A 25,101-nucleotide genomic window follows, 5' to 3' on the forward strand; every position below is an offset into this window, starting at 1 on the left:
TTAGAACTCCGTTCTGACCTGGCTGCAAGAAATCGGGTAACTCGGTTTTTCTGAATTGTGAGCAGGCGATAGGCCTATAAATTACCCACTTGTTTTGTTCGGTATTAACTTATAAAAGGAGGCCTTTTTTTTCCCTCCCCCAGAGACATATATGAAAAGTTGTGAGAAAAATAAGGGAAGATTTTTGTATGTGTGTCCTTGAAATGAATCCAACATTAGGGCACATTTGAAAAACTGCTGATCATTGGCAATCTCTAGTTTGCATTGTTGCATGTGGGCCTACACAATTATACAATATCTTAATTTTTAAAAATCCCCAATGTCAGTGTATTTTAATTCCGAGATCTATTTGGCTTTGAGAAAACTCTCTTCCAACCCCATTCATGAGCAAAAAACCAAAACTAAAACCAAACAAATAAGCATGAACCACTCTACAAAGAGCTCTAGTCAAATTATCAGCACCATTTTGAAGAGGGAAAATGTCATTAGAATCTGAATCTATTTAAATGTGATTTTTAGTACCAAATCAGAATAATTATTGTTATTGGACAAATTTGCTTTGGCTATGGTAAGAGACTATAATAGGTAGCAAACTACTGTAATTTAGAATTTAAAGAAAATATTATTTGGTATAGATATAGCTCTGCATTACCTCATAATAATCAACTTTCCTATCAACATGGTGCTTTTTCATGTATTCTTTTTAAAAATATATATTTTATTGATTTTTTTTTACAGAGAGAAAGGGAGAGGGATAGAGAGTTAGGAACATCGAACATCCATCAGCTGCCTCCTGCACACCCCAAACTGGGGATGTGCCAGCAACCAAGTACATGCCCCTGACCAGAATCGAACCTGGGACCCTTCAGTCCGCAGGCCGACGCTCTATCCACTGAATCAAACTGGTTAGGGCATCATGTATTCTTTTGTCTAAAGTAATGGACTATCTACATCAAGTTGTTTAACCAAAGTAATACAATTATCTCATACACTCCTCCTGTCCTCCCCTCCACCTCCCCACCACCTGCAACACACACACACACACACACACACACACACACACACACACACACGAGTCCAAAAGCTGGATGTTTTCAGGATTGGTTCAACAACTTAGTAATATAATGAAGGATTTAGGTCTGTTCATATTTCAGCTCTACATTCTCTGAGAATTCTCCTGGACCTTAAGTTTATTTTTAAGCCTTTTGGATATAAGAGTGTAGCTGTAGTTTAAATATCACATGTAGACATGGCAACATTGACCATAAAAAAATGCAGTTTCCCCCTATATATCTTTTTTTTAATAGGAAGGAAAACCTTTTCCAGAAATTTCCTAACCAACTTTCCTTTAGGTGCCTCCTGCTAGAATTGGGTCACATGCCTGTGACCTAGATGCAAGGAAATAAGAAAATGATGTGTGGCATTTTGAGACCCTGTAGTTGGATGTCATCTGGACTAGCAAAGAGGTGAGGAGGGGGAGGAGTATGACAGTTGGGACGGCAACAGTTACCTACCAATAGTTTATCACTTCCTATTACAGTTTTCATAAAATAAAGTTACTAAGAATTAAATGCAATTTTATTTAAACTAAAACTTTATTTGCTTTTTAAAGGAATTACCATCAATACATCACATATATTTGTATGAGAGATTCACAAAATTCTAATTAAACCTCTTGAATTTACTTCAAGTAAATTTTAGAAGTCCCCCTTAAACACTTTGTGATATTACTGTCGCAAATAATAAAGAACAATAGGATGTGATGAATTGAGAAACCAAATCACACTCCTTCAATACAATGTGGCAAAGACCAATCGACTAGTAAAACAAGGCCCCGAACATAGACAGAGGCACAATGGAAACCAATCAGTTAAGCAGACATCCGTGCTATAATTATATTCCTCAACAGATGTAGAGCTGAAAACACCAGGCACCTGTTCAAACTGAAGTTAGACTTTATAGACACAGTTTGAGAGACAGCGGGCAACAGCAAATCATTGCTCTTCATTTGTTTTCATTCACTGTGTGCACATCTAGGTTTTCCAAGGATGAGACAATCCATTCAGGGATAAAAAGAGACAACTAAAAAACACCAAACAACAAAACGAAGAGTTTACCTTTTTCCTACTCTGAAAAGTGTTGAAAGCATGGTTCTCTTTTCAGTGTTCTAGTTTTATCGATGATCAATACAGGTCATTTCTCCCCAAACAAATAAGCTTCCGTGAGAAATATTGCCGAACATCACTGTGTAAATAGGGACTTATAAGTCTTCACAGGACTTCCTTCATTGTTTTATTCCTTTATTCCTCCTGTGACAGGAGAGAAAACAACTCTGAAATGCAAAGGAGACTTCTGATGGCTTGTTTCACAGGTCCCCAACTAAAGGCATAGAGCCCAAGGCCTGCCATATTTAGCCAAAGACAGAGGAGACCTTCAAAGTTTCGCTGACCACCCAAACAAGTGGAATTCTGGCTGCATTTAATTGAGGATTAATAGAGAATAGAGAAATTACAGCACATTATTAAGGAGCATTTCACCTCCTGAAAGGCAAGGTGCTTTTCTAACAAAAGGAAGCACAGTACATTGAAATTTTCTTAAAGTAAAAAAAAAAAAAAAATTTTAAAAGCTCATCCTAATGAGACTAGAGAAATGCCATTTTATTAATCTATTAATTTTTCAAGAATAAATGCTTTTGGTAGTCTTCATTATCCTAAAAGTCAAAATCTCCATTTCAATAAAGTGTTTTAAGGGGAGGTGAAGGGAAATTCTAATGAATATTTATATCTAATTCTGTCTGGATTTGGCTGGTGACAGGACACAGAGCCCTTTTATATGCTTTTAAAAGTGTGTATGGAAACTAACGTGAAAAACAGGACTGGCATCACATTGAAATTGCCGGAGCTGAATGTACTCCAACAGGGCATTTCAAACGTCTTAAAACAATCATTATTTTTCATGGTGACAAATAGCTTTCCCTCCAAGACACACAACAGCAAAACCAGTATTCATTTCATTACAGCTTAATTGCGCCTAAGATATTAGGTTTAAGCCTGCAGAGTATTGGAACCAGCAGCTACCATCAAGAACCCAGCATCTGATTATTTCTCCTGTCAGTCAGTAAGTCAGTAAATATTTATTGAATACCTAGTGTACACTGTGATGAATTCTGGGGACACAGCAGTGAACAAATCATAGGTTTTGTTAACTTTCAGTCTTCTTTCTCTCTGTCTTTTGCTTTAGGATCTAGGGGAGCATTCTGAAACTTGTTTTTGAGAAATTCTCCCGTGATTCTAATGGACTAGGAAAAAGATAAACATCCACACAGACATATCTTTCAGGTTTCAGCTGAAGGATAGCTTCACCCAGAGAAATTTTCTAGATCCTCCTTCCTTCCAACAATACTCAAATTAGGTCAGGCTTTTGTGGGCTTCAATGTTATGTTAACTATTTCCTTCCATTTATTTTAGTTTAAAGAAATATTTCATTCCAAGTACATGGAGGGCTGGATGACGGTAGAAGGCTGCTTTGAATTTCTGCTGTAGGTCTTCCTTCTGGTCTAGATCATCTAAAGCAAATCTAGTAAAACTAGAGGCCTGGTGCATGAATTCATGAACAGATGGGGTTCCTCGGTCTGTCTGGTGATCAGGGCCGATTGGGGCTGGCTGGGGAAAGGGAACACAGGAGGTTGGCTATGGGAGCACACTGACCACCAGGGGGTAGCTCCTGCATTGAGCATCTGCCCCGTGGTGGTCAGTATGCATCATAGCGACTGTCTGACTGGTCATAATGGTTGCTTAGGCTTTTATATGTATAGTCTGGCATAGATTACATGGTGACATATCTTCCAGAGATGATAGTCACAATTTAACCAGGACTTTCCATGAAATGTGATGCTCCTCCTACTTGTGGACACAAAAACAATGGGGACTAAACTAAAAGTGATTAGCATGATGATTAAGATCATTTGGAGATTATTTTATGAATCACTCTAGGCATATTTCTAATTGTATTAATTTTCCACTCATCTCCCCTCTTTTGGGTTAATTAAAATAAATGGAAGGAAAGAAAATAAAAATTGGACATATAGGTTCTTTGATTTAATAAGGAAACAATACAGATATTGTCAGTAATGCTTTATAAAATTAAAACATATGCTTTATAGAGGCAACTAATGATATTTAGCCACAGCATTTTCAGTTTTGCTCCTTTTTAGGTTTACTTGAGATCATTTTTCACTGCCTCTTTATCTGTCTAAACCCTTCATCCCTTCTTAGCATCCACATCACACCTCGGCTATGATTCTTGGAAAAATCATGCCACATGGTGTTAACACCTCACCATTTCTAAGAAGAGCCTTTATTCTTCCCACCTTGGAGTACAGAGAGTACTGTAAGCAATACTTTATTAGCTTTTTAAAGACTTTACCTTCTTAGAGTAGTTTTAGGCTTACAGCAAAATTGAGAGGAAGGTACAGAGATTTCCCCTATGCTCTTGCCTGCGCATATGCACAGCCTTCCCTATGGTCAACATCACTCAGTGGAATGGTACATTTCTTTACCAGTGGCGACCCGCGTTGACACATCATAATCTCCCAAAGTCCATAGTTTAACTTAAGGTGCACTCTCTGTCTTGTACATTGTATGGGTTTGGACAAACATGTAATGACATATATTCATCATTACAATATATTTTCACTGCCTTAAAAATCCTGTGCTCTACTTATTCTTCTCATCTCTCCCACACTGTTATGGTAGCAAATCTTTTTACTGTCTCTGTCATTTTGCGTCGTCTAGAATGGCATATTGTTGGAACCATACAGTACATAGCCTTGTTATACTGGCTAATTTCACTTAGTGACATATATTTAAGTTTTCTCCATGTCTTTTCATAGTTTGATAGGTTACTTCTTTTTAGTGCTAAATAATATTCCATTGTCTGGGTATGCCACAATTTATTTATTTTCCCTTTACTGAAGGACATTTTGGTTGCTTCCAAGTTTTGGCAATTAAAAATAAAACTGCCAGTATGTTTAGACTGAGACCAGGCAGGAAAAAAAAAAAAAGCTGCCATAAACATCCATGTATAGGTTTTTGTGTGGCCATACGTTTTTAACTGTTTGGGGTATATTTCAAGGAGTGCAATTGATGGATTGTGTGTCAAGAGTGTTTTTAGTTTTGTATCTATTAGTTCTATAAAGAAAAAAATTGGCAGCCTTTCATGTGTTCATATGATTAAGTACAGGTGTTTTTTTTTTTTAAAAAAAAATCATATTATGTCTGTTTTATAGTCAGATGATAGTTTCTGAGACACCTGACCATGCTGTTATTTTCTTTTAGTTCTTAAACATTTCAGATATGAAAAAATTGGTTAAAATTAATTAGATTTTAAAACACATTAAAAAATGGAATCTTTCTTTGAAAAGAACTATTAAAGTAATTGAGTACAAACTTTCTAGGATAAACCCTATTTGAAAACAAATTATTTACACTAGAAATATATTTAAAAATTAATATACCAGTAATTACCCTCTTTAGGTTTTATAGCATAGGATGGAGGAGGAGGAGGAGGAGGAGGAGGAGGAGGAGGAGGAGGAGGAGGAGGAGGAGGAAGAGGGAAATAAAGAAACAAAAAGGAAAAAAAAGAAACAAAAAGGAAAGAAAAGAATATCAAACTTTTTTAAAGGAAATCTTTCTTTACTTTTCACCTAGGACAGATGGGATCTTCCATCATGCTAACAACAGTAATGAGAATGGTGATGATGAGGGTAAGGATGTGGTCAAAATCCTACATGTGAACCCAATCACTTTGAAATAAAAACTAGAACCTTCTACTATGAGACTTGAACACAGTTATGAAAATCACCCCCATTTTTTTTAACTTTTCTGTACCTTCATGATTATTCTTATGATCAGGAAGGAGTGTTGTATGCTGTTTCAGTTAGCATAGTTACACTCTGAATGCAACCACTTCAAAACTGCCTTCAGCATATTTCTTTTTTTTTTCCTTTGTAAGTCAAAGTGAATGTCTTGTACTTTAAAGAGGTTAAAACCCATAATATTGATCCAGGCAGAAAGTATCCTCTGCATAGAATTTCCTTTCCAAGAAACTAAAGAAAACTTTATTCTTGAAGAATGCCACTTTGACCTATCTGTTCTATTGTCTTTTTGGAGACATAATAGGCTACAAGCTGTTCTTTGGCAAAATGAGTTTGTTTTGAAGTTAGATCTTGGTGCAAAGTGGGATTTTGTACAGACTACTCAGAGACGCTGCAACAGAATGGGGAGCTGTGAATGTGGACTTGTTGGAATTACCAGGCAGGTTTGGATCTTTGAGGACCCATTATTCTTCTTCAAGTTTGGCCACTAAGATGTAGTTTGATTATTGCTAAGTTCCTTTAAAGACTGTAAGCAAATACCTGAGTAAATCCCTTAGTTACCAGGCTTCCTGACTGCAGTACACCTTTCAAATCTTTAAATTTAAACTACTTATCCATTTCATCGCTAAAGATCAATGTATTCAGCAAAGAGCTGCTTACCATTCCATCTCCAGGGCACATCCTTTATCATAAAATAGAATCTGCCTTGTAACCTCAACTGATGTAATTCATCCAATGATTAAAACATGTCATGAAAGTAAATTCTCTTTCCTTCTTTACCACACATGCTAGTGTTAACCTTTCTCTAGAGCAAGTTCTTTTTATCAATGTCAAGCCTTCTGCCTAGTCCTTATAAAAAAAAAAATGAACGATGTAATGAGTACAAAATCAGCATTCATCAGCTATTGGGAAATATATAATTTCTGAATGTATTTTGCTCATTCAAAATTAGGATGCATTTGATTAATAGTTGATATAATTAATATTTAAATTATGTATTTTATTGCTCTCTAAATAAATAGTGTAACCATATAATTTAAAAAAGGTTTGATATAATTTATTGACTACTTTATATAGTCCTCCCAATAAATAATTGACCACATAATTATTGTACAGCTCTGAGAGTGTATGGTGACATTATGAACAACTACGCTGGGTCCACAGATGTAAACCAGGACTGTCCCTGGCAAACCAGGATGCCTGTTGTTTGGACCCCTGAAGCATGTTCTCCAGCTAAGGAAGAGTTAAGCCAAGTAGCCAACTTTCTCCCATTTATATGTAGAATTCATATTTTCAAGCAAATAAAGCAATCCATTCCCCTTTCCTGCAAATAAGGAAACCTTGTCTAGTCAAATTTTCATGAATAACTTCTCCAGTGTGAATATAACTGAATTAATCTGCATTATTCCTCCACCAAAATGGGAGGATAATGTAGCAAGAACTTCTTGCTCTACTCTCCTGGCCACTCTTTCCACTACCTAAAAATAATATATTACTTACACATTTGTTTTCTGATTTGTTTTCTATCCCCACACTTCCCCAAATATCATGTAAGCTTCATAGAGGCAAATACTTTGTTTGGCTTATTGCTGTATCCCCACTGCTCAGAACTTAGTAGGTGTTCAACAAGTATTTGTTAAATGAATGAATGAATGAAGGTTTATATGCAGTAAATATTATTTGGTTAAAAGCTGAAAGGAAGATAAGTAGGAGAAACTCTTGGCAAGAAAGTTTTGTAAAGCCACAGTTTCAGATGATTTTTAGGGCAGGTCCAAGATAGAATGAACCCAGCCAGGTTAGATCAGCCTCAGCCAGATGCTGCCAAGCAAAGATGGAGGTCCAGTGATGTCATATTTTGCAAGATCAGAAATGAGAATTTCAAGCCAATACCTAGAACATAGTGAGGGGGAAAATAGGGGGGCACCCTGCGGGGGTGTGGGGGAGCTAGCAATCTGAATCTGTACCTAGTTAACCAGTACCCTAATGCACATTCTTGTTAACCTATAATTAAGTCACTGCCCCTTCCTAAGGCAATAATCTGTTTTCCTAAATACTCCCAGTTTACAAGGGCCACAAACCAAGAATTTAACAGCTTAGCCAGAGGGGGTTCACTGGCACCACCCAGGCCAGGCTTTTAGCTGTAATCTTACTTCACCATTCTAACTTGGTAGGGCTGCAAAAGCCTGCCACAAAAGCCCGGAAGTTAGGAAACAAAGACTTTTAGGAATATATATAAGAAGTAAACTCATTGTATAAGGTGTTCAGGCTTTGGATCTTGAATCCCCTGAGCCAGCAGCACTGCTTTGAATAAAGGTTTCTTTTTTCCTGAATCTTCTGAGTACCCGTTGTGTGTTTTCCAGTTGCCTGGTAAATTCTGCAATAATAGCATGTTGGCTCTTTATTCTTTTTCACTAGGGGCCCGGTGCACGAAATTCGTGCACTGGGTGTGTGTGGGGAGGGGAGTGTCCCTCAGCCCAGCCTGCCCCCTCTCACATACTGGGAGCCCTCAGGCATTGACCCCCATCACCCTCCAATTGCAGGATCGGCCCCTTGCCCAGGCCTGATGCCTCGGCCAGAGGCGTAGACCCCCATCACCCTCCGATTGCCTGATCGGCCCCTTGCCCAGGCCTGACACCTCCGCCAGAGGTGTCAGGCTTGGACAGGGGACCCCCATCTCCCCCTCATCACTGGCTCTGGCCCCCGCCCAGGCCTGAGGCCTCTGGCCCAGGAATCATGCCTGGGCAGGGGACCCCCATCTCCCTCTGATCGCTTGCTCCACCCCCCGCCCAAGCCTGACACCTCTGACCCAGGCTTCAGGCCTGGGCAAGGGGACCATCATATCCCCCCAATCCCCGGCTCCGCCCCCCACCCAGGCCTGATGCCTCGGCCAGAGGAGTTGACCCTCATCACCCTCTGATCACCAATCACCGGATCGGCCCCTTGACCAGGCCTGAGGCCTCCGGCAGAGGTGTCAGGCCTGGGCAGGGGACCCGCAGCTCCCTGCGGTTGCAGGCTCCGCCCCTGCCCAGGCCTAACGCCTCTGGCCTAGGCATCCGGCCCGGGCAGCGGGGACCCGCAGCTGCAGCGGCCTCGCGATCGTGGGCTCCTCTTTAGGCCCAGGCAAGGGACCCCTAGCTCCCGGGACTGCCAGCTTTGACTGTGCCCAGCTCCCATCGCTGGCTCCACCCCTACTTCCTGCTATCACTGGCCAGGGCGGCAAAGGCACCTGATTCTCCAATCATGGCTGGGGGGCAGGGCAAAGGCGGCCCCAGGGCCGCCTTTGCCCTGCCCCCCAGCTCTTAGCTCCCCCCTGGGTTTCCGATCACTGTCAGTGGCAGGGGGCTTCTTCCTGCTTTCCCTTTCGCCTCCCTGCATTGTGCCTACATATGCAAATTAACCGCCATCTTGTTGGCAGTTAACTGCCAATCTTAGTTGGCAGTTAACTGCCAATCATAGTTGGCAGTTAATTTGCATATAGCCCTGATTAGCCAATGAAAAGGGTATTGTCGTACGCCAATTACCATTTTTCTCTTTTATTAGATAGGATAATATTGTGTGGTGTAAGTAAAATACCTCTGGTTTTTGAATTGCACATTTGTGAGCTCTGGTCTAATTCTAATTCCTTAAGTTGAAAATTCATTAGGATAAAGTAATTCTTTTTAATATATATATAAATAATGCTGAGAGTATGAACCTCTATCATTCTCAATTTCAAAACCATAGCTTTGGTTACATTGATACCTCTACAGTTACCAGCTTCAGGAACGGGAGACTTGCCTATGGCAGTGGTTCTCAACCTTCCTAATGCCCCGACCCTTTAATACAGTTCCTCATGTTGTGGTGACCCCCAATTTCATTGTTACAAATTGAACATAATTAAAGCATAGTGATTCATCACAAAACAATATGTAATTATATATGTGTTTTTCCAATGGTCTTAGGCCACCCCTGTGAAAGGGTCGTTCGACCCCCGAAGGGGTGGTGACCCCCAGGTTGAGAACCGCTGGCTTATGGGGTGAGAAGGGGCTAACCTAGCCTATTTGAGAGAGTGGATCTTTTTTCAAAGGCCCCCTTTCTTTATGACAAAATTATTATTAGTAACTATCATGAAATAAAACTAATAGCAACCAGAACAGCAATGAAAATTTATCTTTTATTAAATTTCATATAGTCAAGCAAATTAAAAATTTAATGTTTAGAGAATTAAATATTATGTCTAAAATAGGAAAAAAGTAATGAATTGGTGCTTTTAAATAATATTAAATTCATTTTCTGTTAAAAAGAAAAACTATCTACACACTAATCTGTCACTCCATGAATAACATTACAGTTCTGTGTTCAAGTTTTACCTTGTGCACATTTGTCAATGGCTTTATTAAAACACATTTCTGCATATTCAAATTCTTTGACTAGTATAGCCAGATTGTTTAATCTACCTGTTCAGAGTGGATCAAAGAACACATTTTATTAATTTTAACTTCTCACTTTTTCTCACTCAAATCAACATTATATAAATCCTTAGAAAACTCTTAAAAATATGAAAATATTTTGCAGAGATTTATAAAAATCTCACTTCACAATAAATTCAGCTATCCCAATACTCACCATGTCTTTATTTCAAATACAGACAGCTTCAAATGTCTGCGCAGTTTCAAATGTCTGTGTAGTCAAATATTTTTAAATAAAATGTAATTTCGAATAAATAAAAACTCAAAGTGGCTACATAGAATGACACAATTGAAGTAACAAATGCAGTTTCTTTATTTTTACAATTATAGTGCTACCGTTGTTTATTTAAAACCTACTGTTCAAGCAGGAATGTATAGTTTCAGAGAAGGCAGAAATTGAACTCAAACTGGAAAGATTCTGAATCTTCTTGAACATATATAACCAGGAGTTCTCCAAATATTCCTCCATTTAGAATACCATGGTTACAAAAGAATAAACATTGCTAAAACTTCTAATTTGAAGCTTACATATTATTAAAACTCAATAGTACCCACATCAATTGTTTAGAACTTATATTGACAAAAGATGTTTTGAGATAGGGGTAGTTTATCACTGACCTTAATTTGAATTGTTGGAGCTAGGTGAATACAAAACCAAACCAAACAAAAAATAACGTGTTTTAGTTGGTTCTATTATTATTTTTGAATTCTCTACAGACTTTGTATCCTAACTTTGGCTGCACTGGAGTGGACAGATCCCATTGCCACCCTTGAATAGTCACAGAAAAGGAGTAGCGAGTAGAAGGAGGAAAAGAATAATTGAGGAAGAGTATAATATATCCACATGACCTTTCCCATAAGCTCCCACTCCATTCTCATGGGAGGCATTTGCACAATGTCTTACAATTACCCTCTGGATCTGATTTTCTACATGTGCTAAGGTAAGTATTGTTTTTATTAAAAGAAGAGGGATTGACTGAGGATGTTTAAGTAACTGAGCTCTGGTACCCCTCATCTCATTCGGGTAATTTTAGTTCCCTTTGCTCCCCAGGGGCTGAATTCAGGGCTACCATTGTCTGCCTATTCTTGGTCCCAGAGTTTTAGAAAGCTGTGGTTCTTATTTCTGGTCTATAAGACTGTATATCGTGTGTGTTTTGTTTGTTTGTTTGTTTTTTGAGTCCAGGTTTGGTTTTCTTTCCTCTTTTGCATTTTACCTGCCATTATCTGTTTTTCAGCATAGGAGGGTCCAACAGAGCTTGGACTGAGAGCCAGCTTCTTGATTTTCCTTTGGCATGTTCATATGTGTACACATTTCTGAGGTTATTAAAAACTCTCTACAAAGCTCTGAAGTGAAGCACACTAAACTCATTATGATGGTTTTCTCTGGGGAGATGAGGAGAGAGCCCATATTGGCAATAGTGTCAAAATTACTTTAACCCTATGTAATATTTTAAGTTTTAAGGGAGACTGTAGAAATATATTTTCAGTAATTTAAAATTGACTTAAACATTAATGAAATAAAACATAATGAGAATGAGGAATGAAGGAAAGTATTTTATAAATACCTAATGCTTTATTCTTTTTAGTTTTTAACTTAGAAGAATGGATTTACCTTTATTAAATCTTAACCTATCTATTAATATAATATTACTTTAATGGAACTCTAAAAATATTAAAATATATATATTACATTGCTGTGCTTCTTGCTTTTATATAAGACATTTAAACTTTAAAATTAAAAAATTATTCACAAAGTTTAATTTGCTGAGATATTGTAATCAACCATTTACTTTACCATGATAAAATCTACAGATAGAAGTGTACTTCTGTGTCACCACTTTCCTGAAAGTAATCAATTTACTCAGAAAACTCATTTCTTTGTGGTTGTTCTTATTCACCGATAGATAACATCATTCCATAATGTCTTGATTGGATTGTTAGGTGGGATTTAAATGATTCACATATGATTCGGAGACAAAGTCTTCATTTTAAGAACAGCTCAACATGATTCATATTCTGTACCATATTTTAAGAAAACAAGAAAGAATAGAGCAGCCACTACAAAAGCAGATGGGACAAATACTTTAGAAGCTGTTTTGGTCCCTATAAGTGCTGTGGAACCACCTGGCTATAGAAGCAAAGGAATGCTCACCATGACAGTCTTGTTGGAAGGACTTCTTTTAGAAAATAAACAGGCTCAGCTCTTTCTTCCTCTTGTCTATGGCAATTGAGTGAATATCCCATTTTCTAAAAAGCTGCACTGGTTTTTAAATGCAAGTTTAAGAGACTAAAGGCTAGGGCATAACTTGCTTTTACATCATTTAAAACCACTATTGGATATCCGAAAGACGCTTCTTCCCAATTCTAATTTTAATGCCATAATTATATTACAGGTTTTCAAAGAATATTGGTACCTGGGATTTACACTGAGGCAAAACCATTTATAGTTCTATCTATGGAACCAAAGACTGATATGAATGTAATAAGACTCCAAGGAGTTATATGTTGTTTTTGAACCTTTCAGTGAGATATCAATTATCCATTGCAGACAGTGTTCCCTAATCTGACCTATTGAATCAGAGACTCCAGGGAAGGACTTGGAAATCTGTATGTATTAAACAAAGAGCCCTAATTGATTCTTATTATTAGGGAAGCCTGGGAACGTTGCTCTGAGTTAAGCTTTACAATCAATAAAGAATGATGACACAAAATCACTACGTCTGAAACACTGTGTCTTGATTGCAAGTGCTATATCATCATGTCTAAAGAAATAAGGATACATCAAAAAGGGGTTGGTTGGCCACAGAGGCACTGAAAAGAGCTTCTCCGAGACAAAGAATGGCAGAGCTCAGGGCTCTCTCAGCTCTAAGGAGGGAAGAAAGTTTTCAGAATCAAGAATGAGCCTTTTGAAGGTGTATCCTGCTATGGAGATGAATGCTTCAGGCTCCAGCAGCCTGATGACATTAAATGTTGGAATCATCTAATTAACTCAACTTGCCCCGAGTCTCTGCTCTGCAAGCAACCTTCTGATTAAAGCTTGACTTCCTATATAGTGTGCTTGTGGGGACTTCCTATATAGTGTGCTTATGGAGACAGAAAATGCACTGGCTTGGTGAGGGGAGGGAGGTAGGAATGGTTAATTAAAGTTCTCCTTGTAAATCAGTAATCGGACACTCAGATTTTACCCATCAGTGCTCTGGACCTTCATGTGAGTCCATCCGTGGCTGGTATATCCCCTGCAAGCTGATAGGCTGTGATTCTGAGCCTGCAGAGCTGAGGTGAAGTGAAAGGTGGGGTCTGTGTTTCTGTGAAGAGGAGACCTGCCTGGACAGACCTGCCACCGCCCCTTGCCTTTGAAGCTTTTCCTTATTTGCCTTTCTGATGAGATGCCTTTCCCTGTAGCCCAAGGCATTTATCTACTGGGGGTAGAGAGGTTTGGGGATTATAAGGGAGGAAATTTAGGGAATTAGAAAAATTCCAGAAAGGCTGTGGAAGAAAACAAGGTAATAGTTAGTTTATGACAAACAAAATAGGAATATGCAGCAGAACTGAAGGACAGGGTATTATTTTAAGGATGGATTTGCCTAATTTCTCTGACTTTCCACCTTACATTCCGTTTTGTAGATTAATAGTTTAGACTGGAAAACTAGAAATCAGTTCAAGGTCACAGAGTTTTTTTGTAGAGTAAAAAAATATACAATTTCAGTCTTAAAATTTGCTGTTTATTATAGAAGGGGGATCTGATGTAGAGAGGGCTTTCCTGCTTTCCATTCTGGGGAACTAAGGAAAGGAGAGAGAGGAGGCAAGATGAGAGAAGGATGAACTTCGTGCTAATTTTCTACTCTCTGTACTTTGACAACAGAGTATGTGTGTGTGTCTCTTTGTGTTAAATAGTCATTAAATTGGCTCAGTGTAGAAGATAAGCTACTCTGTGTCACTCTGGGACATGCCACATCAAGGTAAACAAGACTGCACAGGACGGTACATTAAAGGGGATGTTGGGTCTTGGCTTGGACACCTGCAGTTGACTGTGGCATAGTCATTGACTTGAGAGCAGTGTTCCTGTCTTGTCATCCAACCTGGTAGGACTAGGTGACCTCTGAGCTAAGGGTAACCTGTGGTGCCTATGGAAGAAATGGAACATGTAACAAACATCAAAGAAGCACTACCAGATACTGACCAAGCCAAGAAAGACCAGATCACAAGCTATGAAAGTCCAGGCTTCAGTCATTAATCCTAACAAGGAAAATAGTACTCAAGGAACAAGGAACATCATCCATCCCAGAGACCATCAGAGGCACAGGACACTATCCCTGGCAACCTTGATCCTTTCCTGCCCCCATTAGGGTATATAAGCTCTCTCTTCTGATAACTAATAATTTTCCAACTACTACCCATTTCTCTGCTCCCCTTTCCCTCACTCTCTTGAAAAAGTCAATTATGTACTTCACCTCCACTTTTCCTTCTATTTTAAATTAAGGTAATTCCTGAGGTTTTCTTTCCTGTCATTCCACAGAAACTTTACTTGTTAAGGTCACTCATGAATATGTCAAATCCAATGGCTAATTTTCAGTTCTTATATTAATTTACCCAAACAGCTGTCTAGATAATGTCAGTGACTCCCTCCTTTTTAGAAACACATTTGTGTGTGTGTGTGGGGGGGGGGGGGGGGCGGGGTGGCTGAGGAGAACTTGCATGTTACACATTCTTTTCCGAATGTTCCTTCTTTACTTGAAAAAATAGTGTAATGCCTCAGGATGCTCTCTGGAGACTGTTTCTCTGCTTTAGGTGCACCCATCTCCCTGAATATTCCCATCCAGACTTGTAGCTTGAACTTCCATTTAAAGGCTGTTAAATCACATTGTTTACCCATATCTTCAGAAAAAAATCACTTCTACTGTCATGGTAAATAGCCTGCTTCCCTATTTATTATGGTCTGGCCCTCTAGTAACTTCAACGCGAAATTATAGCTAATTTGCCTACAAACATCAGGTGGTCACAATAATCTGGCCACTCAGTGTATATGCCAATGACCACCACAGTTTTTTCTCCAGTATGGACCTTTTCCTGGACTCCAGATGTATAGATCCATCAGGGCACTCAACATTTCCTCTAGATTGTCTAACAAGCATCTTAAACTTAATGTACTATAAATTTCTCCCTAAGCTCTTAATTTCCCTCTTAAACCTGCCTTTGTCTCTCTACTTTCACCATTTTTCAATAATGTCAATTCCGTTTATTCAGCTGCTCAGATCAAAACTCTTGAATTCATTCCTGACTCCCTATATATATATATATATATATATATATATATATATATATATATATATTCCTCACTAACCTGGCAGTGAGTCCTGTCATTTTTGCCTTCACCATAGAGTATAAGTAGAATCAGACTTTTTCTTACCGGCTCTGCTCCCACCTTATTCTGCTGCACTGGTTTCCAGGATTTCCCTGACTTCCACGTTGCCTCATTAAAGTGTGTCCTCCACAGCTTCCAGAGTAGTCTTCCAGGTGTGGCTGGATTCTGTGGTTAAAAAAAAAGTCATCAAGTTTGGTTTATTATTCCATTTGTCAGTTCTGCCTGTCTCTGTTTGACTTTGTCTAATGTGCAACCTCTTTCTAATATTATGGATATGATGGCAACTGGGAGCCCTGGACTCATCTCTACTCAGTAGAGCAATCCCAAGAAAAGGAAATAGCTCTCCCAAAATTTAAATATTAATACATATTTAACAACTTTGCTGGAGTCACATGTCAATCATGCACCAAATCATAGGTCCTGTGCCTGGGAGGAAGTGGGGCCACCATCATGGACAGCCTCATTGGGACAACCTTGAACAGAAGAAAGTAAACCACAGAAATCATAACATGACTGGGACAAACAAAAAGATAGCTAGCCACTATAATTTAATACATTGTGTTTTTTGAAGAGAGTTATTTAATCCCCTTGATCCTATTTCTCCATCTAGGGACAATAACACTTCTCCGGACTGCTGTGAGGTTCAAATGACTTTATACATATAAAGTTGCTTTGTGAAAAATGCAATTATAAATTCTGTAGTATAATTGTTGGCTATCAATAAATTGAGGTTAGTCCATCAGTGGCTGATAAAATAGCGATAGATACAGAGGATGACCTATAACTTTTAACAATGGCATAGGTGTAAACAAAAGGCAACCAAAGGGTTAACATATTTATCAGAGGTAGACAAAGAAAAATCAAGTTGACAATCAGGTGAATAGGGTTAATTACATACTTCAGTGAGTAATGACTACAGGTACATATTTTGCAAAGAATTATTTAAGGGAAAAAATGTTCTCAAACAAGGCTGCAACCCAGGTGTTGGCCAGGGCTGGTTTGTCATCCATGTGCTCAACTGAGAAGAATCTATTTCCAAACTCAGCATTCAGTTTCCTGCACATCATCCAGTTGAGGGTCTCAGTTTCTTGCTGGCTGTCAGCTGGAGTCCACCTTTGCTCCTTGTAGTTGTTGGCCAGAGGCTGCCTGTAATTTCTTGCCAGTGAGTTTCCCCAACATGGCCTCTTACTCTATTAAAGCCAGCAAGGGAGAGAGGCTCTTAGTAAGACATGTTACAATCTTGTGCAATGTAATTCCCTTCTGACCAATGGAAATCACAGGGCCCCCCACCCCCCACTCAAGGAAGGGAATTGATCACTCCAGAACATGAGAACAGGAAGTGCTGAGAGGTAGATAGGATGGCTTGGAACCCTCCACACACATGCTCTGTGGGATCAGAAGCTCCATTCTGCACATATCAGAGGCTCTCGGTCTCATGGCCTCCTTGCCTCTAAGCTTCCCCTTCTCTGTGGCAAAGCAGTCATTGCACTACTTTCAAAGAAGACATTAACATATCCCTTCCTCAATTTCCACTAGACGCTCGCTCATTCGCTCATTCACATAACGCATTGTAAATGTGGCTGACTTCAGTGAAAATGTAGAGGTAATGAGGGAAGTCCACAGCATGGCTGCACAGCAAATGAAGGCAACCACACATTTGATATTCATCGTTTAAAAGTCCATTAAACCTCTCCACTTCCTCACGAGACTTTGATCTCTGTCCAATCCTCAGCCTTCCACCATCTCACAGGTTCCTCCTTCCTCCACTTCCTTTCTCTCTTTTCCCTTTGCTTCTCTTCCTTCCATTGCTCAGAAGCAAGCAACCAACCAACACAATAACAAACACAATGATCAATAAATAAATCCCAAGTCTCTATATTCTTTTATAGAATTTGACTTTTCTTTTTGGTCGTATGGGCTCCTGAAGACATATCCTCTCAGAGTCACACCTTCTACTCCAAAGGTTTATCTATATATTATTTATATTCTACAAAGTCATTTTCTATCCCAAGAGAAATTCTGTTGCCATCTGTTAAGATACATATTGTTAGTCTGGATATATTACAAATTAGGCTGCATGTTCCGATAGAAAAGTATGAGGGTCAGTAAGTACAGTAGTAGCTCTAGCCGGTTTGGCTCGGTGGATAGAGCTTCGGCCTGCGGACTAAAGGGTCCCTGCTTCGATTCCGGTCAAGGGCATATGCCCAAGTTATGCCTCAATCCCCTGTCGGGGGCATGCAGGAGGCAGCTGATCAATAATTATCTCTCATCATTGATGTTTCTATCTCTCTCCCTCTCCCTTCCTCTCTGAAAAAAAAAATAAGTACAGTAGTAGAATGGGGGGGGGGAACTGAATTTAAACTAAGAACAAGGAAGGAAAGCTGCTAAAAGAGAGAATAACATTTCTGAAGACTGTTAGCTAGGCAGCAAGAGTTGGGGCACAGCATTTCAAATAGGGGGAACAACATAGGCAAAAGCTGGAAATGGGAGGGAGCATGGCTTGGTACACTAGAAAAACTGAAAAGCCCAGAATGGCTAAATGTTAAAGAGGAAGGGAAGGATGAAAGGGATGAGAATGGAGAAAAGGATGAGGGTGGAAAGTAGGAGCACATACATGAGACCTTGTAGGCCATGTGGCTCTAGGTTTTAGGTCCCTGGCTCTCCCCTAACAAATAAAATGACTTCGTGATTAATTTGTTTTTTGAACCTTGAGTTTATTGATTTTTGAAACAGAAATAGTTGTGCCAACGCTGGCAAACTTGTACACACACACACACACACACACACACACACACACACACACACAAATGTTACATAAAGCACCTTCCCTGAGGGCCATATAATTTGGCATTATTACGAAGTCAATCAATCTTATAGCCATTGAGATGATTCTGGGTCAGGCGGGTAATTAGCTGAAAATTATCTTCACGTTCATTTTTTATCCACAGGAATCGTTCCTGCAGAGAGACCCAGAATACGAGGCTTTTTGTAAGAGCTTAAAAAACAAACCCACTGGCCTGCCAGCAGCACATGGATTCTCTAGCAGTTTTCAGGATTTGTGTCTGCCCAGCTGACACACCTGTTTTTCCCAGAAGAGAAAGTAGCGTCTTGCTCTGCCCTGTGCCTGCCTATTGTCAAGGCACATCAGGAATACATCTAAGTTCTGTTTACCACCAGGGCAAACTGCCTTCCTATGACATTCTTGTAGAAAGCCATTGTGGGGGGTGGGGTTCGGTCTGTCCCCAAGTGTTTGCAGGAATGGAAAATGACATCGTGCCCACTGCTTACTGCCAATGCTAATCTGGCCCTTAGCACATCACAGCAGATTCATTTATTCATGATGATTTTCATTCTGCTATTTGTTGGAATTTTTTTTTTTTTGTTCTCCCAATTCTACCTACCCCAGGCTACCTTATTTTTCTTTTCCACTCTTACTTTTCAACTAATAACCATGCCTTTTAAGGTTTCTTTTTATTGAAAGTAATAAATTAAGACATTCATCTTCAGGTAGTTGATCTTTGCATAAAAACCACCAGCATATACGTTAGCATGCTCACAGCATTGAGTAGATAGGAATTCATTTCAGTAGCAACAACATTCAGTAACCTTAGGAAGAAAATTCTCCATGTATAGTTACTTGCTAGTCTTACATAATTGTAACTTTCTATACAGTATAACACTTTCAAATGAAGATGTCCTAAGGAAGTGGCATCTTCAAGGGAGTGGTGCCTTCCGCAGTTCTTCCTCAAAATGAAGCCATTGGCTTTGCTGAGATCGGGTTTGCTGGAAGTCTCAGGACTACAACCGGTCATCCTGTGAGTCAACACTTATGGTGGAGCCTTGGATACTGGTATCAACATTTCCATAGGATTTCTGGTCTTTGGCAAAGTTGATGAAAACCTGATTTTTTTTCCAAGGGAAATAAAGCCATTAGTGCTTGATAAACCAAAGGAAGAAATATGGTTTATTCACACACACATACACACTTGGAAGAGCAATTAATAAAGATTAGATTTTATAGGGGCATGCCCACACATATATATACACTCTTACTAGGAGTCCTTCCTTTAGCTATTCAAATTTAATTAGGGTTTGGAAATAATACCTATATCTACAACTATAATTATGTTTATAATCATAATAGAAATCTAACACATGTAGCTACTTATCTGTACCTGAATGCTCTACATCAATATCTCTATCAAGTATAAACAAGGAGACCAAAACAAACCCTTATCAAATGCTTGTATGGTGATGTTGAGAGAAATGCACTAATTTCAAGAGTTAGTGGACTAAAAAATAAAGTTTGTATAGAAATCTCATATTAACATTATTTTCAGTAAGCCAATTATTTAATAGGCAGACATTTATTACTTTGTTTAAAATTATTAAATCTATTAGTCATCGATTCTTCCAGAAAAAATGGGAGTCTATTTCATGCCAGATATGGTGCTGGTAATTGGTTACAAGTCAAAGGCTAAATATTCTGTGTTAGAAAAGCCATTCTTTTCTAAAATCCCATAGAAAATTGTCCATAAAGTGCAGCACCATTTATTAACTCAGAGGCCCCCAAGCCTCACATTCTGACCCATTACAGGGGTAGATGAAATAAAATGTTCTATACATCAGGTTGGTTGAGCCAAATGATTCAAAGGTGATGAAGGATGCACCATGAAGCCTTGAGTTATTGAATATAAATGTAATTAAGACATGATATGAGTAAAACGAAAGAGTTCTGCCTGCCACTTTGGTTGCCCAGAATCTAGCAGACCTAAAAATCTGGCACCAGATTCTCTCCAGATACCCCATATAGTATCAAATTCAGGAAGCCAATCAAGGGAAATGGTATTTAAGAAACCTAACAAGGAGAAAGTAAGGAAAGCAGTTTGTTTTACAGTGAAACTATTGTTTTGTTGCTTTACATATGCACATAACTTGATGGATATAGATGTCTTGTAGAAAGGAAAAAAATCTCCTTTTATCACCCTGGCCAGTTTGGCTCAGTGGGTAGAGTGTTGGCCTGCAGACCTAAGAGTCTCAGGTTCGATTCTGGTCAAGGGCATATACCTTGCTTACAGGCTCCTTCCCTGCCCAGGACCTGGTCAGGGGCATGCAAGAGGCAACCAATCAATGTGTTTCTCTCTGTCTTTCCCTCTCTCTAAAAATCACTGGAAAAATATCCTCGGGTGAGGATTAAAAAAAAAAATCTTCTTTTCTCTAGTAACAATCGTTAATGCTTTTAACCTTTTTTCCTAACATCCCAAAATCTGGTTAGAAATTAATTAAATTTTTCAGGTGTGAGATTAAATGTTGCTTTAACTAAAGCAAATAGAATGTCACTGAAAGGAAAGGAACACAATGTGTAGTAATTAATGTGATAGTGTGCACAGGGGTCATGGCCTCCATCTTACCTCCTCCAGAGTAGTCTGGCTCACTAAGAAGTTTGTGATATTTAAAGCAGTCTTGTTGGTTTCCAGCAGATCAAAAATGTTTGCTACTCCTCCTGCCGTGACTGGCACATGATACTCGAGCATACTGAGGTGCTGATCCTGTGGGAACCAAAGGAAAAAAATGTATTTTGCAATGTCAGGTAATATTGACTTGACTAGTCAGTCATATTTGAGCAAGAGCCAAGAAAAATACTGAAATTTATACCACTGGAAATGACACTACAGTGTAAATAATGGGTGTGTTTTTGAAACTAACAGCTTGCAAAGATGAGATAGAAAGTTTTATGAATGTCAAAGAGAAAACAAATTAAAAAGCTAATGAAAATTCCAAAGCATTTTACATTAGTGTGCACTTATAAAGTCATCATGGTCTTTACCTGCAAAAAAATATCATGGGGTGGTAGTTCAGATGTCAGATTATGCTCTCAGCTCACATAAGCTTTTTCAGAGATAACATTTAGAAATTTCATTTTTTAAATGTTAAAATTCACCTAAAGGGCCAAGGATTCGTTGCTCAATTTATATTGGCTAAAGAGGCAAGATTGCAACAGCATTTCCTAGGAAAGCCTCCTTCAAATAACACTGTATTTTTTCACACCTGACCCCAAAATTCTCTTCAACTTCTTTATGTTAGTCAATACATAGGATTAGCACAGGGGTGGGCAAACTTTTTGACTCGAGGGCCACAATGGGTTCTTAAACTGGACCAGAGGGCTGGAACAAAAGCATAGATGGAGTGTTTGTGTGAACTAATATAAATTCAAAGTAAACATCATTACATAAAAGGGTACGGTCTTTTTTTTTTTTTAGTTTTATTCATTTCAAACGGGCCGGATCTGGTCCGCCGGCCATAGTTTGCCCACGGCTGGATTAGCATCTACTTAGTAATCTATTCTCATTTCCTTGGAGCATCTCTAACACCTGGCTTTTCTGCATATTTAATCAGTTATCATATCCCATTTCCTTTTCATCTAAAACAGCTTTCCAATTTCAACTTTCCTCTCTATTTGCACCATCAGTATCATTAACCTGAGGTTGATCACTCCAGGTCTGAGTTACTGCGACCACCTCTTCAGAAGCCTAGAACTATTTACACTCACATACTGGCCCAAAGCAGCACGGTAATCTTTTCTAAACACTAGCTTAATCAGGATGCTGTCTTGCTCCAGAATCTACCCCTGGAACTATATGGGTTAAATCAGGGCTGTGCATTTCAGCCTGGCTTTCCAGACTTCCCTGGCTGGAAACCCCTCCTCTCAGCCCTTTGCTCACTGCCCAGCCCCTCTCATTGACTTATTTTCACATCACACCTGTCACTGCAATCAGGATCTTACTTCATTTTACTTCCAATTTGTTGTTCCTGCTATTTCCCTTCTAGATATCTAGAAACCACCAGATGCTTGTAAAGGATGGTCTGTTTAAAAAGAAATAAGACTTTTATCATCACTGCATTTGTCTTGTGTAGCCCTGATCCATGAGGAACAGACCAGGGCGAATGTAATCTCATCACTCAGCGAATAAGCACGGACTTCGATCCAGAAATTCACGGAAAGAAAAAGCACTATGACCAACATGATTTGTGCAAGGAACGGGTCCTTCAGTTTTTTAAATTTTATTTTAATTTAGATGATAGAAAATGGGCTTTGATAAGAATTGTAAAAGCTATTATTTCCTGGAGAAGTGAGCTGAAGCTTGGGAGGTTGAGGAAAAGGTATTTTGTAGAGATAAAAGAATTGTTTTTAAAAACATATTCTATTTTGTTCTCTCCAATCACTTCACATTAATATGGTGCCTTACAGAAATGTCTTTGTAGATATTTTATCATTTATTTCTCATGCCAATCTTGTGACGGAGATGACATTATTGCTATTTTACAAATGAGAAAAATGGGGCTCAGAGACTTTAACTGTCTTGCCAGAAATCACACAGGGAGAACTTGACTTCTGCCCAAGACTTCCAATTTCTTTTCATCACTCCACACATGATTTCCCTTTACAACAAGTATTTGCTATAATCATTTTGTTCAAGTTCCTGTACATCAAAGCTGCTATATAATCATAACCTTTTTTCATAAAGTGCATTTAAGTTTGAATTAAGTGAGATGCATAGTTGTATATCTGTAGGGGTCCTTCCTGTGGATACATATACTAGTAAGATGGAATTCATTGAATAATGTGGGTTTAAGAACTTGATTCATTGAATAATGTGGAATAAGATGGAATTCATTGAATAATGTGAGTTTAAGAACTTGATTGCAAGTGGTTCTGCTCAAACCTTTGTGGGCTTATCCTTTAATTGCTTCTGGCTGTGCCATTCTGGAATTCCTTTTCTAAACAGAAATAATATCTGTCATCCCTCAGTTCCCTAATGTATATATCTGGTAAACTAGTTATGTATACAACTCGGAAAGTAATACGTATGGTCATAAAGCCTTTGTGAGGAAGAAATAAATGAAGGTGTGTGAAAAGATGACATTACTGTTAATAGCTACAAAAATATAATTTTTGTAATTATACAAAAATGGGTTCTTGAAGATTCTATTTGAAGAATAGAATAATTTGAAGTTCCTATTTACTTATGCTTAGTGGGCTTCAGAGTATCTTATATAAATTTAACTAATGAATATGTTAAGATTAACCAATAAAGCTGTGGTCAACTTGAAAAGGGCAAACGTCCACTATGATATTGGACTATCATAACCAGTCAATATAAAAAGGCAGGACAATCTCTTACTTACTTTTAAGTATGTTTTTGGAAAGTGCAGTTGCATGAACCTTGTGAGGGCCTCCATGCTAGCTTTGGTATTCTTCACGTGAACCTTGACAGTAAATCCTCGTCCAAACCTAGAAAGCGAAAGTGCAAAACACAATATAAGTTCCATTTTGCTGTAATAGCTCCCCTGGAATTCTAGATAATGAAACAGGACCCAACCTGACCATTAGAGCCCCTTCTCTTATATAAAGACTGTCATTTTGTCATAAATGTTCAGGGCATGCTGCAAACTGGAAATAGTGAACTGCCACAGTTTTTTAAAATTTATTTCTACCGTTATACAAAGTCAAACTCTTTGGGCAAAAGCTGCATTAGAAAAAATATATATAAAATCTTGGCTTTTTTTGGATACCCATGAATTGACAGTTGACATTAATTTCTGGGGTGAAATACTTTCTAATTTAAAGTAAACAAGGTCTTGAGAGGTAAGTCATTGGGAATTTGGTGTCAATGGTAAATATTAAAGTCATTGGGTTTTAAACAGAGATAAAAGTAGATATACTAGCTAACTGTTAGCACCAAGAGTAGAGTTTATATACAAGTCGAGAACAGCATATAAGGTCTCTTCCATCCTTTTTACTTATCTTGGTTAATACTATCATATAAGAAAGACAGTTATACAGATAAAGTTATAACATCATGAAGTTTGTATATATATATATATATATATATATATATATATATATATATATATATATACACACACACACACACACACACACATATATAGATTCATATGCACTCTGGCAAATATAAAATATTAATTTCATTTTAATTTGTTAGTATGATATTTAAGCACATTACTCCAATATATTATTGATTAAAAGGTTTTGAATGAGATAAAAAATGTTAAATTGTTAAATAGCTCACTGGAAGCTTGTGCAAATGAACATATTAAATAAAAGTTTTTGCCTTCCTGTACCTGTCAAAGTCTAATTTGTTATTTAGTAAACTCCTGAAACTGCCTTTTGAGGTTATATTGGTTGTGGATTAATTTTTTAAAGCTTTTAGGCCTTGTAAGTTTTGGGGTTATTAACTAAAAATACATCCAAGCCTCACTAAGATAATTTAACTTTAAAATGAGGCAATGATTAACTTATCCATTCCAATTCTACTACTCATTGCAGGGTAGGCTGCTGAGATCGTCCTTGGAGGTGAGCATAGTACCATCAGATTGATTACCCTACTCTATAT

At 38.3% G+C, this 25,101-nt stretch overlaps 1 protein-coding gene across 1 annotated transcript in view; it reads right to left on the bottom strand.

Moving 5' to 3' along the window:
* Positions 1–18,230: 18,230 nt before the first annotated feature.
* The window catches only part of ABCA12 (ATP binding cassette subfamily A member 12), a 175,683-nt gene continuing 168,812 nt past the window's right edge, over positions 18,231–25,101 (bottom strand). Inside the window, exons 51-53 of the mRNA XM_059703068.1 lie at positions 23,873–23,978; positions 21,097–21,234; positions 18,231–19,585 (exon numbers count right to left, since the gene is read on the bottom strand). Of these exons, the coding sequence (XP_059559051.1) occupies positions 19,484–19,585; positions 21,097–21,234; positions 23,873–23,978 (346 nt within the window). The 3' untranslated portion in view covers positions 18,231–19,483. The remainder of the gene's footprint in view (positions 19,586–21,096; positions 21,235–23,872; positions 23,979–25,101) is intronic.

This window comes from Myotis daubentonii, chromosome 7 (assembly GCF_963259705.1).
Source record: "Myotis daubentonii chromosome 7, mMyoDau2.1, whole genome shotgun sequence".
In the NCBI taxonomy this organism is placed as follows: Eukaryota; Metazoa; Chordata; class Mammalia; order Chiroptera; family Vespertilionidae; genus Myotis; species Myotis daubentonii.